This window comes from Petromyzon marinus, chromosome 74 (genome assembly GCF_048934315.1).
Source record: "Petromyzon marinus isolate PM22_M1 ecotype Great Lakes invasive population chromosome 74, UKy_Petmar_22M1.pri1.0, whole genome shotgun sequence".
Taxonomy (NCBI): Eukaryota; Metazoa; Chordata; class Hyperoartia; order Petromyzontiformes; family Petromyzontidae; genus Petromyzon; species Petromyzon marinus.
In genome coordinates, this window is record NC_133740.1 from 7,230,018 (window position 1) to 7,246,451 (window position 16,434).

Genomic DNA, 16,434 nt, shown 5'->3' on the forward strand with positions numbered 1-16,434 from the left:
CGAGGGGGTGGGTGGCCAGCACCACGCCCGACCGCCTTTGTCTCCCCAGTGGCGATGTTTACACACCGCTACACCAGGTACACATTTTGTCGACCCAAGTGGAGGCCCAGGACCGGTACAAATAATCGTCACCGGTGTTGGCCGTGAGCAGGAAACGAACTGGGGTATCGAGGTTCGCAGGGCAGTGCAACGCTGACCGCTACACTACACACACACAGACACACAGACACACACACACACAGACACACTACACACAGACACACAGACACACACACACAGACACACTACACACTACACACACACTACACACACAGACACACACACACACACAGACACACACAGTGACACACACACACACAGACACACACACACACACAGACACACTACACACACACAGACACACTACACACACACAGACACACTACACACACAGACACACACAGACACACACAGACACACACAGACACACAGACACACACACTACACACACAGACACACTACACACACAGACACACACACACACTACACACACAGACACACTACACACACAGCCACACACACAGACACACACACAGACACACACACACACACAGACACACACTACACACACAGAGACACACACACACACTACACACACACACAGACACACACAGACACACTACACACAGATGCACACACACACAGACACTACACACATACACAGACACACCCAGACACACACACACAGACGCACTACACACACAGACACACACCACACACAGACACACACCACACACAGACACACACACACAGACACACTACACACACACGCACACACACACAGACACACACACAGACACAAAGACACACTGCACACAGACACACACACACTACACACACACACAGACGCACTACACACACACACAGACGCAGACGAAGCTATCGCGCATAACAGAGGTTTTTGGGTTAGATCACGTAAATGTGTTAATGTGCCGTTGAAACCCGCCACCAGTAAATGTGTTAATGTGCCGTTGAAACCCGCCACCAGTAAATGTGTTAATGTACCGTTGAAACCCGCCACCAGTAAATGTGTTAATGTGCTGTTGAAACCCGCCACCAGTAAATGTGTTAATGTGCTGTTGAAACCCGCCACCAGTAAATGTGTTAATGTGCTGTTGAAACCCGCCACCAGTAAATGTGTTAATGTGCTGTTGAAACCCGCCACCAGTAAATGTGTTAATGTGCTGTTGAAACCCGCCACCAGTAAATGTGTTAATGTGCTGTTGAAACCCGCCACCAGTAAATGTGTTAATGTGCCGTTAAAACCCCGCCACCACCCGACACAGCCAACTAGTAAGGGTTGTCACGTCAACAGAACGTGGCCAATTCGTCACTGGTACAGCACTAGTGTATAGTAGTGTAGTGTATAGTAGTGTAGTTTATAGTGTAGTGTATAGTCGTGTAGTGTATAGTGTAGTGTATAGTAGTGTAGTGTATAGTGTAGTGTATAATGTAGTGTATAGTAGTGTATAGTGTAGTGTATAATGTAGTGTATAGTGTTGTGTATAATGTAGTGTATAGTGTAGTGTATAGTCGTGTAGTGTATAGTGTAGTATACTAGTACAGCACACCGGCGTGTTGGAGAGCAAAGCCACAACATTTACAAACTGAGTACGACGTTTCGCAGAGTGGGGAAAGCGGAGGAGGAGGGGGTGCCCCCCCCTGCCCCCCCCTGCCCCCGCCCCCCCCCCCACCGCGGCGGCGGGAGCGAACCTTCTCCTCGGACGCCACGTCCGTCATCTTGGGAAGCGGCGGCGGGGTGCGCCGGCGGATCAGCAGCAGCACGTCTGCGGCGACAATCGCAAAACTTTCCCGCCAAACCGCCGGCGCCGTGCCGGCGTGGCCTTCACCGGACGGGCGCCCGACTCGACGGCTCTTTCGGCAAAGGCAGAGGGGAAAAAAATTAACAGATGGCGTTTTCTACCCGCCGCCACGTTAGACGACTTCACCGGCGAGAACCGAAGAGCGCGCGTTGCCGCGCTCGCGAAAGTTTCAAATCGAGACGAGCGCTGCTGAGCAGAGGCGGTCTCGGCCGCGAGCCGGCGGGCGGGCGGGCGGGCGGGCGGGCCCTCGGCCGGCACCACCCACGCCCGCTGGCCACGTCGACTCCGCACCGTGCCGGGTGCATCGTTCTGACGGCCGAGTCGACCTAGGCGGAGGCTCCCGGGGGCCGGTTCAGGTGACCGCCGACGGTGTCGGCGTTGGCCCGCGAGACGGGAATCCAGGTCGGGGGTTTCCGTCCGGGTTCGTTCGAGCGGCGCGGCCACACCGTGTAGGCTTAGCAGGCTGTCGGGGCAAGTGCCGTCGGCGGCGAGTGGCAGCGGACGGCGCCCATGAAGGCTACCGGCACGGCGGCGGCACGCGAGGGGGGGAGGGGGGAGGGGTGGGGTGGGTGGCCGGCACCGTGCCCGGCTGCCTTTTGCTCCCCCCCCGGTGGCGACGTTCACCACGCACCCGGGACCGGTTCGGATCGTCGTCGGGGTTCCCGCCGTGCCCGCTGTGCCCACTGTGCCCGCTGCTCCCCGCGCACAAAGACAAAGATTCCACCAACCCCCCACCGTGTAGCCTTAACAGACCGCGCGGGGCAAGAGCGCTGTCGGCAGCAGCGAGCAGCGGCGGCAGCCGCGCCTCCGAAGGCTACCGGCACGGCGGCACGCGACGGTGACGGTGACGGGGGTGGGGGTGGGGGTGGGGCGAGGCGGCCAGCACTGCCGCACGAGCGACGAGGCCTCTCACCCTGGTCCTGCAGCCCCTCCTGCGCGGCCGTGCGCGAGTCCGCCAGGCTCCGCACGCTGCCCACGTGCACCAGCTTGTAGCGGCTCGCGGCTTTGGGGTCCTCCGCCGCTCCTGGCACGCACTAAGGAGGTGGGGGTGGGGGGAGGCGTGGCGTGGCGTGGGTCATGGCAAACCGAAAAAAATATAAATATTCAGCGAAGTAGCGAGTCAAAAGTATAGTTTTCAAGACCCGCCAACGCGTGTGAGGCTCATCTCATCATCGATCTTGATTTGAAGCAGTTGTGACCACGGGAATCCACACCCGTAGGTTCTTTGGGTAAAAGTCACCACGTGGGTAGAAAATTAATGGGCCGCGAGGTTTATTCGATCGCCTGAAGACGGTCGCCCTGTGTTGCGATCGAAACGTGGTGATCAATCAATCGTCTCATATCTCTGAAAGGAATTCACGCGGTAATTAATGAAGGGTACAACGCGTGGACGGAGCGGTGGCGACGAGGCGAATGAAATAGATGAGAGGAAGCGGTGGAAGTTAAATTGACGGCAGTGAATGATGACGAATGGATTGGATGAATGGGATTAATGAGCGATAGCCGGATAATGAGAATAATTATTAAGATAGTAAATGATGATCAATGGATTGAATGGAGTTAATGAGCGATAGCCGGATAATGAGAATAATTATTATCATGACAGTAAATGATAATCAATGGATTGAATGAATGGAATTAATGAGCGATAGCCGGATGAGAATAATTATTATTACGACAGTGAATGATGACGAATGGATTGAATGAATGGGGTTAATGAACGATAGCCATGAGAATAATGATGACAGTAAATGATGATTGGATTGGATGAATGGGGTGTTAATGAGTGATAGCCAGATAATGAGAATAATTATTATTGACAGTAAATGATGATCAATGGATTGAATGAATGGGGTTAATGAACGATAGCCGGATAATGATAATAATTATTAAGACAGTAAATGATGATTGGATTGGATGAATGGGGTTAATGAACGATAGCCGGATAAGGAGAATAATTATTATTACGACAGTGAATGATGACAAATGGATTGGATGAATGGGGTTAATGAGTGATAGCCGGATAATGAGAATAATTATTAAGACAGTAAATGATGATCAATGGATGGAATGAATGGGGTTAATGAACGATAGCCGGATAATGGGAATAATGATGACAGTAAATGATGATTGGATTGGATGCATGGGGTGTTAATGAGCGATAGCCGGATAATGAGAATATGAAGAGGGAAAAGTAATGGTGGTGTCGGTTATGAGGGGGACGTAGTTTTGAGTGCGGAGTGGAAACTAAGCGAGCCCAAAGGCGACCGCTTCATGTGGAGGGGTGGAAGTTCGTTCCAGCGAAAGGGGTTGGCAGGGCGATAAGAGGAGAGAGAGAGAGCGAAAGCGGGGATTGAGCGCAAGGAGACAGAGGAGGAACAGAGAGAGAAAGAGAGGGACGGAGAAAGATTGAGAATGTAAACAGGGAGAAAGACTGAGAAGGCAGAGACGGAGAAAGATTGAGAAGGCAGAGACGGAGAAAGATTGAGAAGGCAGACAGGGAGAAAGATTGAGAAGGCAGAGACGGAGAAAGATTGAGAAGGCAGAGACGGAGAAAGATTGAGAAGGCAGACAGGGAGAAAGATTGAGAAGGCATAGACGGAGAAAGATTGAGGCAGAGACGGAGAAAGATTGAGAAGGCAGAGACGGAGAAAGATTGAGAAGGCAGAGATGGAGAAAGATTGAGAAGGCAGACAGGGAGAAAGATTGAGAAGGCATAGACAGAGAAAGATTGAGAATGTAGACAGGGAGAAAGATTGAGAAGGCAGAGACGGAGAAAGACTGAGAAGGCAGAGACGGAGAAAGATTGAGAAGGCATAGACAGAGAAAGATTGATAATGTAGACAGGGAGAAAGATTGAGAAGGCATAGACAGAGAAAGATTGAGAAGGTAGACAGGGAGAAAGATTGAGGAGGCAGAGACGGAGAAAGATTGAGAAGGTAGACAGGGAGAAAGACTGAGAAGGCAGAGACGGAGAAAGATTGAGAAGGCAGAGACGGCGAAAGATTGAGAAGGCAGAGACAGAGAAAGATTGAGAATGTAGAGACGGAGAAAGATTGAGAAGGCAGAGACGGAAGAAAGATTGAGAAGGCAGAAGACGGAGAAAGATTGAGAAGGCAGAGACGGTGAAAGATTGAGAATGTGTAGAGACGGAGAAAGACTGAGAAGGCAGAGACGGAGAAATATTGAGAAGGCAGAGACGGAGAAAGATTGAGAAGGCAGAGACAGCGAAAGATTGAGAATGTAGAGACGGGAGAAAGACTGAGGCAGAGACGGAGAAAGATTGAGGCAGAGACGGAGAAAGATTGAGAATGTAGACAGGGAGAAAGATTGAGAAGGCAGAGACAGAGAAAGACTGAGAAGGCAGAGATGGAGAAAGACTGAGAAGGAAGAGACGGAGAAAGACTGAGAAGGCATAGACGGAGAAAGATTGAGAATGTAGAACAGGGAGAAAGATTAAGAAGGCAGAGACGGAGAAAGATTGAGAAGGCAGAGACGGAGAAAGATTGAGAAGGCAGAGACGGAGAAAGATTGAGAATGTAGACAGGGAGAAAGATTAAGAAGGCAGAGACGGAGAAAGATTGAGAAGGCAGAGACGGAGAAAGATTGAGAAGGCAGAGACGGAGAAAGATTGAGAAGGCAGAGACAGAGAAAGATTGAGAAGGCAGAGACGGAGAAAGATTGAGAAGGCAGAGACGGGGAAAGATTGAGAAGGCAGAGACGGAGAAAGATTGAGAAGGCAGAGACGGGGAAAGATTGAGAAGGCAAAGATGGAGAAAGATTGAGAATGTAGACAGGGAGAAAGATTGAGAAGGCAGAGACGGAGAAAGACTGAGAAGGCAGAGACGGAGAAAGATTGAGAAGGCATAGACAGAGAAAGATTGATAATGTAGACAGGGAGAAAGATTGAGAAGACATAGACAGAAAAAGATTGAGAAGGTAGACAGGGAGAAAGATTGAGGAGGCAGAGACGGAGAAAGATTGAGAAGGTAGACAGGGAGAAAGATTGAGAAGGCAGAGACGGAGAAAGATTGAGAAGGCAGAGACGGAGAAAGACTGAGAATGTAGACAGGGAGAAAGATTGAGAAGGCAGAGACGGAGAAAGATTGAGAAAGTAGAGACGGTGAAAGATTGGGAAGGCAGAGACGGAGAAAGATTGAGAATGTAGACGGGGAAAGACTGAGAAGGCGGAGACGGTGAAAGATCCGAGCGTGGCAAGACACGCTGGGGCAAGTCGACCAAGAGATTTGTAGACCAGGTCTAGGAATTTGAACGACACCCAAGCGGGTTATTAAAGAGCGGGTTCCCGAGACGCCGGCTGCCGACCGCTGCACTAAGTAGCGGGCGGCGGCGGTGGGGCAAGAGGGCACCACGTGGGGCTGTGGCTGAGGTCAGGGCAACCTAAGGAGGTTATGGGTAAGGTTCAGCCAGGAGTGCGTGCGGTCGTACGCGTGGAACGCGGGCGCTATGTGGCTGTCGGTCCAACGTAAGCTCCAAGGTTGTTTGAATTAAGCGAATCCATTCAGTTTCATCGATTGAAGCTACTTTTTATTTTGCTTTAACACGTGGCGGGTCGTTTTTTTTGTTGGGTTGGATGGCGTGAATATGAATTGCGTCGTAAAGCCCCCCACCACCCGGCCAACTTGCGCGTCATGGACACAAAACGTGGCAAATTCGTTACGAGTACAGCACTAACCCGTTGTGAATAATTACAGTGTAGTGCATAGTGTAGTGCATAGTGTAGTGTACAGGGTAGTGTAGTGTAGTGTACAATGTAGTGTGCAGTGTAGTAGTGCATAGTGTAGTGTATAGTGTAGTGCATAGTAGTGTATAGTGTAGTGTACAGTGCAGTGTACAGTGTAGTGTGCAGTGTAGTGTACAGTGTAGTGCGTAGTGTAGTGTACAGTGTAGTGTGCAGTATAGTATACAGTGTAGTGTGCAGTGTAGTGTATAGTGTAGTGCAGTGCATAGTAGTGTACAGTGTAGTGTACAGTGTAGTGTGCAGTGTAGTGTGCAGTGTAGTGTATAGTGTACAGTGTAGTGCGTAGTGTATAGTGTAGTGTATAGTGTACAGTGTAGTGTGCAGTATAGTGTACAGTGTTGTGTGCAGTGTATAGTGTAGTGTACGGTGTATAGTGTACAGTGTAGTGTGCAGTGTAGTGTACAGTGTAGTGTTCAGTGTATAGTGTACAGTGTAGTGTACAGTGTAGTGTGCGGTGTAGTGTGTAGTGTACAGTACAGTGTACAGTGTAGTGTACAGTATAGTGTATAGTAGACTAGTACAGCACTAACCGGTTGTGTGTTGCGGTATAAACCCACTGCCACATGAACAATTACAACAGTGGAACAGCTGTGGAACAGCTGTATTATTTATTTCCGCCTGAGTGCGACCGCTTATCGTTGCGATCGAAACGGCGTTATCTATTATAATTATTATTTATTATTCTTCTTCTACCTACGTGATGACTTCACCGTAAGGCACCAAACAGTGGCATTCTTAGAGGTTTGGTGTTTTACTGGTAGTAACGAAGTTGTGAACTGAGTGTACCAGCCTGCAATAGATTAACGTGTCCGTCCGTCCGCCCCCTTTCAATACTTTAACGAAGTGAAATCTCGTGCTGTTGGGGGTGTAAAAATAAAATCGCGCAAAATTCCAATGTTCCTACCAGCCCACCCTGCAGGGACCTGTTTAGATTGAGGGGTTTAGATGACGTTCATTGAGAAATGTTGGCGTTATTCAACCAAGCCACCGCCACCACCACCGCCACCACCACCGCCAGGACACAGCGAATTTACCGGGGTTTGCGTCACGTCGTTCAGCACACCAACAGGAGGTGCGTTGCTTGTGTGCGTGTGTGTGTGTGGGAAAGTCGGAACGAATCGTCCGCGTTCTGTTTAAGTGACGCAACCCTTAACCGATTGGCCGTGTCGGGTGGTGGCGGGTTTAACGACACATTGATATATAGTGACACCGGTGGAGTGCTGGACCAGTAACCAATCGTCCGCGTTCTGTTTACGTGACGCAATCCTTAACTGGTGGGGGGGGGCTAGGGTGGGGGGTGTCTAGGGTGGGGGGGGGGTGTCTAGGGTGGGGGGGTGTCTAAGGTGGGGGGGGGTCGAAGGTGGGGGGGGGGTGTCTAGGGTGGGGGGTGTCTAAGGTGGGGGGGGGTCGAAGGTGGGGGGTGTCTAGGGTGGGGGGGTATCTAGGGTTGGTGGGTGGGGGGGGTGTCTAGGGTGGGTGGGTGGGGGTGTCTAGGGTGGGTGGGTGGGGGTGTCTAGGGTGGGTGGGTGGGGGTATCTAGGGTGGGTGGGTGGGGGTATCTAGGGTGGGTGGGTGGGGGTATCTAGGGTGGGTGTATCTAGGGTGGGTGGGTGGGTGTATCTAGGGTGGGTGGGTGTATCTAGGGTGGGTGTATCTAGGGTGGGTGGGTGGGTGTATCTAGGGTGGGTGTATCTAGGGTGGGTGGGTGGGTGTATCTAGGGTGGGTGGGTGGGTGTATCTAGGGTGGGTGGGTGGGTGTAATCTAGGGTGGGTGGGTGTATCTAGGGTGGGTGGGTGGGTGTATCTAGGGTGGGTGGGTGGGTGTATCTAGGGTGGGTGGGTGGGGGTATCTAGGGTGGGTGTATCTAGGGTGGGTGGGTGGGTGTATCTAGGGTGGGTGGGTGGGTGTATCTAGGGTGGGTGGGTGGGTGTATCTAGGGTGGGTGGGTGGGTGTATCTAGGGTGGGTGGGTGGGTGTATCTAGGGTGGGTGGGTGGGTGTATCTAGGGTGGGTGGGTGTATCTAGGGTGGGTGGGTGGGTGTATCTAGGGTGGGTGGGTGGGTGTATCTAGGGTGGGTGGGTGTATCTAGGGTGGGTGGGTAGGTGTATCTAGGGTGGGTGGGTGTATCTAGGGTGGGTGGGTGGGTGTATCTAGGGTGGGTGGGTGGGTGTATCTAGGGTGGGTGGGTGGGTGTATCTAGGGTGGGTGGGTGGGTGTATCTAGGGTGGATGGGGGGGGGGTATCTAGGGTGGGTGGGGGGGGTATCTAGGGTGGGTGGGGGGGGGGGTATCTAGGGTGGGTGGGTGGGGGGTATCTAGGGTGGGTGGGGGGGGTATCTAGGGTGGGTGGGTGGGGGGGGGGTATCTAGGGTGGGTGGGTGGGGGGGGGGTATCTAGGGTGGGTGGGTGGGGGGGGGTATCTAGGGTGGGTGGGTGGGGGGGTATCTAGGGTGGGTGGGGGGGGGGGGTATCTAGGGTGGGTGGGTGGGGGGGGGTATCTAGGGTGGGTGGGTGGGGGGGGGTATCTAGGGTGGGTGGGTGGGGGGGGGTATCTAGGGTGGGTGGGGGGGGGTATCTAGGGTGGGTGGGTGGGGGTATCTAGGGTGGGTGGGTGGGGGGGTATCTAGGGTGGGTGGGTGGGGGGGGGGTATCTAGGGTGGGTGGGGGGTATCTAGGGTGGGTGGGTGGGGGGGGTATCTAGGGTGGGTGGGTGGGGGGGGGTATCTAGGGTGGGTGGGGGTATCTAGGGTGGGTGGGTGGGTGGGGGGGGTATCTAGGGTGGGTGGGTGGGTGGGGGGGGGGATCTAGGGTGGGTGGGTGGGTGGGGGGGGTATCTAGGGTGGGTGGGTGGGGGGGGGGGGTATCTAGGGTGGGTGGGTGGGGGGGGGGGTATCTAGGGTGGGTGGGTGGGGGGGGGGGTATCTAGGGTGGGTGGGTGGGGGGGGGGTATCTAGGGTGGGTGGGTGGGGGGGGGGTATCTAGGGTGGGTGGGTGGGGGGGGGGTATCTAGGGTGGGTGGGTGGGGGGGGTATCTAGGGTGGGTGGGTGGGGGGGGGTATCTAGGGTGGGTGGGTGGGGGGGGGGTATCTAGGGTGGGTGGGTGGGGGGGGGGTATCTAGGGTGGGTGGGTGGGGGGGGGGGTATCTAGGGTGGGTGAGTGGGGGGGGGGGTATCTAGGGTGGGTGGGTGGGGGGGGTATCTAGGGTGGGTGGGTGGGTGGGGGGGGTATCTAGGGTGGGTGGGTGGGTGGGGGGGGTATCTAGGGTGGGTGGGTGGGGGGGGTATCTAGGGTGGGTGGGTGGGTGGGGGGGGTATCTAGGGTGGGTGGGTGGGTGGGGGGGGTATCTAGGGTGGGTGGGTGGGGTATCTAGGGTGGGTGGGTGGGGGGGGTATCTAGGGTGGGTGGGTGGGTGGGGGGGGTATCTAGGGTGGGTGGGTGGGTGGGTGGGGGGGGTATCTAGGGTGGGTGGGTGGGTGGGGGGGGTATCTAGGGTGGGTGGGGGGGGGTATCTAGGGTGGGTGGGTGGGGGGGGGTATCTAGGGTGGGTGGGTGGGGGGGGGTATCTAGGGTGGGTGGGTGGGGGTGGGTATCTAGGGTGGGTGGGTGGGGGGGGTATCTAGGGTGGGTGGGTGGGGGGGGTATCTAGGGTGGGTGGGTGGGTGGGGTATCTAGGGTGGGTGGGTGGGTGGGGGGGGTATCTAGGGTGGGTGGGTGGGTGGGGGGGGGTATCTAGGGTGGGTGGGTGGGTGGGGGCGGGTATCTAGGGTGGGTGGGTGGGTGGGGGGGGGGTATCTAGGGTGGGTGGGTGGGGGGGGGTATCTAGGGTGGGTGGGTGGGGGGAGGTATCTAGGGTGGGTGGGTGGGTGGGGGGGGGTATCTAGGGTGGGTGGGTGGGTGGGGGGGGGTATCTAGGGTGGGTGGGTGGGGGGGGGGTATCTAGGGTGGGTGGGTGGGTGGGGGGGGGGTATCTAGGGTGGGTGGGGGGGGTATCTAGGGTGGGTGGGTGGGGGGGGTATCTAGGGTGGGTGGGTGGGGGGGGGGGGGGTATCTAGGGTGGGTGGGTGGGGGGGGGTATCTAGGGTGGGTGGGTGGGGGGGGGTATCTAGGGTGGGTGGGTGGGGGGGGTATCTAGGGTGGGTGGGTGGGGGGGGGGGTATCTAGGGTGGGTGGGTGGGGGGGGGGGTATCTAGGGTGGGTGGGTGGGGGGGGGGGTATCTAGGGTGGGTGGGGGGGGGGGGGTGTCTAGGTTGGGGGTCTCCCCGCCGGCTCGAGGCGTCCGCCGCGGGCCGCTCAGGCAAGACCGCAGGATGCGCCGTCGGGCCTACCTGCGGCAGCGCGCGCTCTTTGAGCTCACGCAGGGGCGCCGCCTCGGCCGCCTCGCCCCGCCACTCGGCGCCGTCGGCCGCGAGCACCGTGAGGCGCAGCAGCAGCGCCTGGGCCGCGAAGATCTTCTCCTCCTCGACGAACATCGCGGCGGTCGGATCGTGGTGGTGGTGCTGGTGGATTGGGTTGGGGGACGAGTCGCGGGCGGCTTCCCCACGGTTTCAGCAGCAGCGGTAGCGACAGAGACCCCCTGACCACCTTTCACTCTCTCTCTCTACCCCCACGCCCGCCCAATCCCGACTCCAACGTCCCCCTCTCCTCTCTCGCTCCTCGACTTGGCCGAAGAAGCCTCGGACACCGATCAGGCAAGACGCGGGGTGGTGGGGATGGGGGGTGAGGGAGCGGTGCGTGACGTCATCGCTTAGTGTCACCTCCTTCCGCCATATTACGTAGGGAGTGGAGGGGTTGTAGCCGATGCGTGACGTCATCGCGGAGCGTCACCACCTTCCGCCATATTACGTAGGGAGTGGAGGGGTTGTAGCTTGTGCGTAACGTCATCGCGGAGTGTCACCACCTCCGCCATCTTACGAATGGGGGAGGGGGACGGTAAGTGCGTGACGTCATCGCGGAGTGCCCGCCATCTTACGTAGGGGGTGCAGGGGAGGTGGCGTCATCGCGGAGTGTCGCCACCTCCGCCATATTAAAAAGGGGGGAGTTGGGGGTGGGGGATAGTGGAGGCGGTGACGTCATCGCGGAGTGTCACTATCGCCGTCAAATACGTAGGTCGGGGGGAAGGTAGGGTGCGTGACGTCATCGCTGGGCGTCGCCACCATCGCCATTTTACGTAGGGGCGAGGAGGGTGGTGGTAGAAGGGGGTGACGTCATTGCTTAGCGTTGCCACCGCCGCCATATTACGTGGGGAAAGGGGGGGGGTTACGAATTGATTTATTTATTACAAGAGGTAAATCCGATAAGCTTTGAAGCTCTTTCCCCCATTCCGCTACACGGATGTCTAATCAAGGGGGGCACTGGGGGGGGGGGGGGTCATAACATTACAACAGCAAATAATACAAAACATTTAATAAAATAAACTTAATTTATCTTACCAGGTAAAGGCTCACTGAGCTAATATCTTATTTTATTGCATCTAAACATTATTATGTATCTTACCAAGTAAAGGGTCGTGATTGAACACACAACCTCCTTCTAGATGTGAAGCTTTCGTGACTGCAAGGATTCATAATCTTTGTTTTTTTTCCGGTAAAGTCACGTAGGTAAAAAAAAATCAGTAAAATAAATTAAAACAACTCAATTAAATCACGACGTTTCGGAGGCAACGCCAAACTTCTTTACACCTGATGAAGGAAGCCTGTGTTGCCTCCGAAACGTCGTGATTTAATTTAGCTGTTTTCATTTATTTCATTTACTTTTGTTACCTACGCGACCTTCATAATAAAGTTGTTTGGGTTAGAATCGCGTTATTTATAAATGTGTCGTAACCCTCCACCACCCGACACGGCCAAACATTTAAAAAAAAATGTGTCACGTTGACAAAGGACAAAATAGTTCACTACTTTAGCCCGCCGGTGTGTTGAAGAGTGATTCAACATCATTTAAAATTTGAGTACGACGTTTCTCTTGGTAATTACATCCAGCATCATCGGGCAATTCGCCAGAATGGTAAAGACCTCCACTTGCTCCCGGTCGGGTGGTGGAGGGTTACGACACATTTATAAATAACGCGATCTAACCCAAAAAACCTTTATTGTGAATAATATTGGTCGCGAAAGCCTGCTACGTGTTAAACTACGTGACTTTGCCAAAAAAAAAAGAGTACACAACCTCCTGTATACCGGGTGAGGTGGGTAACATCTCCTAGCCACCGAGAGGGTGGAGGAGAGAAGGGGGACAGGGTAAGGAAGAGTGCAAGTGGGAGAGAGATGGTAGAGAGATGGTGGGGAGAGATGGGAGAGAGATGGCGGAGAGATGGGACGGAGATAGCGGAGAGATGGGAGAGAGATGGGAGAGAGATAGTGGAGAGGTGGGACAGAGATGACGGAGAGATGGGAGAGAGATGGCGGGGAGAGATGGGAGAGAGATGGGAGAGAGATGGCAGAGAGATGGCGGAGAGAGATGGTAGAGAGATGGGACAGAGATGGGAGAGAGATGGGAGAGAGATAGCGGAGAGGTGGGATGGAGATAGCGGGGAGATGGGAGAGAGATGGGAGAGAGATAGCGGAGAGGTGGGACAGAGATGGCGGGAGAGGTGGTAGAGAGATAGTGGAGAGGTAGGACAGAGATAGCGGAGAGATGGGAGAGAGATGGGAGAGAGATAGCGGAGAGGTGGGACAGAGATGGCGGAGAGATGGGAGAGAGATGGCGGAGAGATGGGACAGAGATAGCGGAGAGGTGGGACAGAGATAGCGGAGAGATGGGAGAGAGATGGGAGAGAGATAGCGGAGAGGTGGGACAGAGATGGCGGAGAGATGGGAGAGAGATGGCGGAGAGAAGGGACAGAGATAGCGGAGAGGTGGGACAGAGATGGCGGAGAGATGGGAGAGAGATAGCGGAGAGATGGGAGAGAGATAGCAGGGAGAGATGGTAGAGAGATGGTGGGGAGAGATGGGAGAGAGATGGTGGGGAGATGGGACAGAGATAGCAGAGAAATGGGACAGAGATAGCAGAGAGATGGTAGAGAGATGGTGGGGAGAGATGGTAGATAGTTGGCAGAGAGATGGTAGAGAGATGGTGGGGAGAGATGGGAGAGAGATAGCGGAGAGATGGGAGAGAGATGGTGGGGAGAGATGGGAGAGAGATAGCGGAGAGATGGCAGAGAGATGGCGGGGAGAGATGGGAGAGAGATGGCGGAGAGATGGGAGAGAGATGGGAGAGAGATAGCGGAGAGATGGCAGAGAGATGGCGGAGAGAGATGGGAGAGAGATAGCGGAGAGATGGGATAGAGATGGGAGAGAGATAGCGGAGAGGTGGGACGGAGATAGCGGAGAGATGGGACAGAGATGGGAGAGAGATGGGAGAGAGATGGCGGAGAGTTGGGACAGAGATAGCGGAGAGATGGGAGAGAGATGGGAGAGAGATAGTGGAGAGGTGGGACAGAGATGGCGGAGAGATGGGAGAGAGATGGCGGGGAGAGATGGGAGAGAGATGGGAGAGATATGGCGGAGAGATGGGAGAGAGATAGCGGAGAGATGGGAGAGAGATGGTGGGGAGAGATGGGAGAGAGATGGGAGAGAGATGGCGGAGAGATGGGAGAGAGTTAGCGGAGAGGTGGTACAGAGATAGCGGAGAGGTGGTAGAGAGATAGCGGAGAGGTAGGACAGAGATAGCGGAGAGATGAGGGAGAGATAGCGGAGAGGTGGGACAGAGATGGTGGAGAGATGGGAGAGAGATGGCGGAGAGATGGGACAGAGATAGCGGAGAGGTGGGACAGAGATGGCGGAGAGATGGGAGAGAGATAGCAGAGAGATGGGAGAGAGATAGCAGGGAGAGATGGTAGAGAGATGGTGGGGAGAGATGGGAGAAAGATGGTGGGGAGATGGGACAGAGATAGCAGAGAGATGGGACAGAGATAGCAGAGAGATGGTAGAGAGATGGTGGGGAGAGATGGTAGATAGATGGCAGAGAGATGGTAGAGAGATGGTGGGGAGAGATGGGAGAGAGATAGCGGAGAGATGGGAGAGACATGGTGGGGAGAGATGGGAGAGAGATAGCGGAGAGATGGCAGAGAGATGGTGGGGAGAGATGGGAGAGAGATGGCGGAGAGATGGGAGAGAGATGGGAGAGAGATAGCAGAGAGATGGCAGAGAGATGGCGGAGAGAGATGGGAGAGAGATAACGGAGAGATGGGAGAGAGATGCGAGAGAGATAGCGGAGAGGTGGGACGGAGATAGCGGAGAGATGGGACAGAGATGGGAGAGAGTTGGGAGAGAGATGGCGGAGAGTTGGGACAGAGATAGCGGAGAGATGGGAGAGAGATGGGAGAGAGATAGTGGAGAGGTGGGACAGAGATGGTGGAGAGATGGGAGAGAGATGGCGGGGAGAGATGGGAGAGAGATGGCGGAGAGATGGGAGAGAGATAGCGGAGAGGTGGTAGAGAGATAGCGGAGAGGTAGGACAGTGATAGCGGAGAGATGGGAGAGAGATGGGAGAGAGATAGCGGGGAGATGGGAGAGAGATAGCGGAGAGATGGGAGATGGGAGAGAGATAGCGGAGAGAGATAGCGGACAGATGGGAGAGAGATGACGGAGAGATGGGACAGAGATAGCAGGGAGAGATGGGCGAGAGATGGGAGAGAGATGGCAGAGAGATAGAAGAGAGATGGTGGTGAGAGATGGCGTCCACAATGGTTGCAAGTACTGTGCCGTTCTGTGGTAGTGCAGCGGGAGCTGAGTTCTCAAACAAGGCTCTCGGTTTACAGCTATATCTACGTTCCCACCCTCGCCTACGATGGTTATGAGCTTTGGGTAACGGCAGGAAGGATGAGGTTGCGGTGATTACAAGGGGCCCAAATGAGGTTTCTCCGCAGGGTTGTCCGGCTCTCTCTCCGTGACCGGGCGAGGGGCTCGGTAATCTGGGAGAGCATCGGAGTCAGAGGCCCCCCTGCTGTTCCTTCGGATCGAGAGGAGCCGGTTGAGGTGGTTCGGGCCCCCTGGTGAGGATGCCCCCCCCCCTCCCCGGCAGACTCCCCCTGGAAGTCTACCGGGCAGCAGCAGCAGCAGTCCCACTGGGCGGAGACCCCTGGGCCGGCCCAGGACCACGCGGCTGGTCTGGGGACGATGGTCGCTCGGCTGCTCTCCCCGGTCGGACGGTGTTGGCTGATCCCCCGGTCCGTTCTCGAGGGCGAGAGCCCTGGAGCTAGCCGAGCGAAGAACAGACAGAGTGAGGGTCCGGGTGAAGAACCCAGTGTAGAACCCCCCCTACCCCTGGGGAGTGTATCGGAATCCCTTAATAAACCTCTGGCGAAAGCCCTTAACCAAAGACCTGCCTCAGCGTCGTCATTTGCATCTCAACACTGGTACAGCACACCGGTGTGTTGGAGAGTAAATCCACACCATTTTACCAGTGCGACGTTTCGCCAGTCATTGCGACCAGCATCATCAGACGACAGCCAGATTTGTGGAGAAATCCTGTTATTATATTTACGCGATCTATACTCTTTGGTTCTATTGGGTAAAGTTACGTGACTTTACCCATTAGAACCAAAGAGTATGGATCCTAGCAGTCACGAAAGCTTTAAATCTAGAATTACGCGATCTAACCAACAAATCTCGACTAGGGATATACTCGTGTAATTGCACGTCATGTGGTGGGTTCATAAAAAAAAGTTTGATTTCTTAAAAAAACTACAGTTTGAAAGATTGCATTGAATTTAGTTAATCGAAAATGTCTCTATGTACGTGTATCGACAGTGCGTGTGTGGAGACAGTGCGGGTGCAAAGACAGTGCATGGACTAGTCACAAAGGGGAA

General features: G+C 54.8%; 1 protein-coding gene across 1 annotated transcript in view; it reads right to left on the minus strand.

Annotated features, from left to right (window-relative positions):
• Positions 1 to 11,361, minus strand: part of UBAC1 (UBA domain containing 1) — a 36,835-nt gene extending 25,474 nt beyond the window's left edge. The window contains exons 1-3 of the mRNA XM_076056033.1: positions 10,952 to 11,361; positions 2,776 to 2,896; positions 1,753 to 1,826 (exon numbers count right to left, since the gene is read on the minus strand). Of these exons, the coding sequence (XP_075912148.1) occupies positions 1,753 to 1,826; positions 2,776 to 2,896; positions 10,952 to 11,095 (339 nt within the window). The 5' untranslated portion in view covers positions 11,096 to 11,361. The remainder of the gene's footprint in view (positions 1 to 1,752; positions 1,827 to 2,775; positions 2,897 to 10,951) is intronic.
• Positions 11,362 to 16,434: the final 5,073 nt, after the last annotated feature.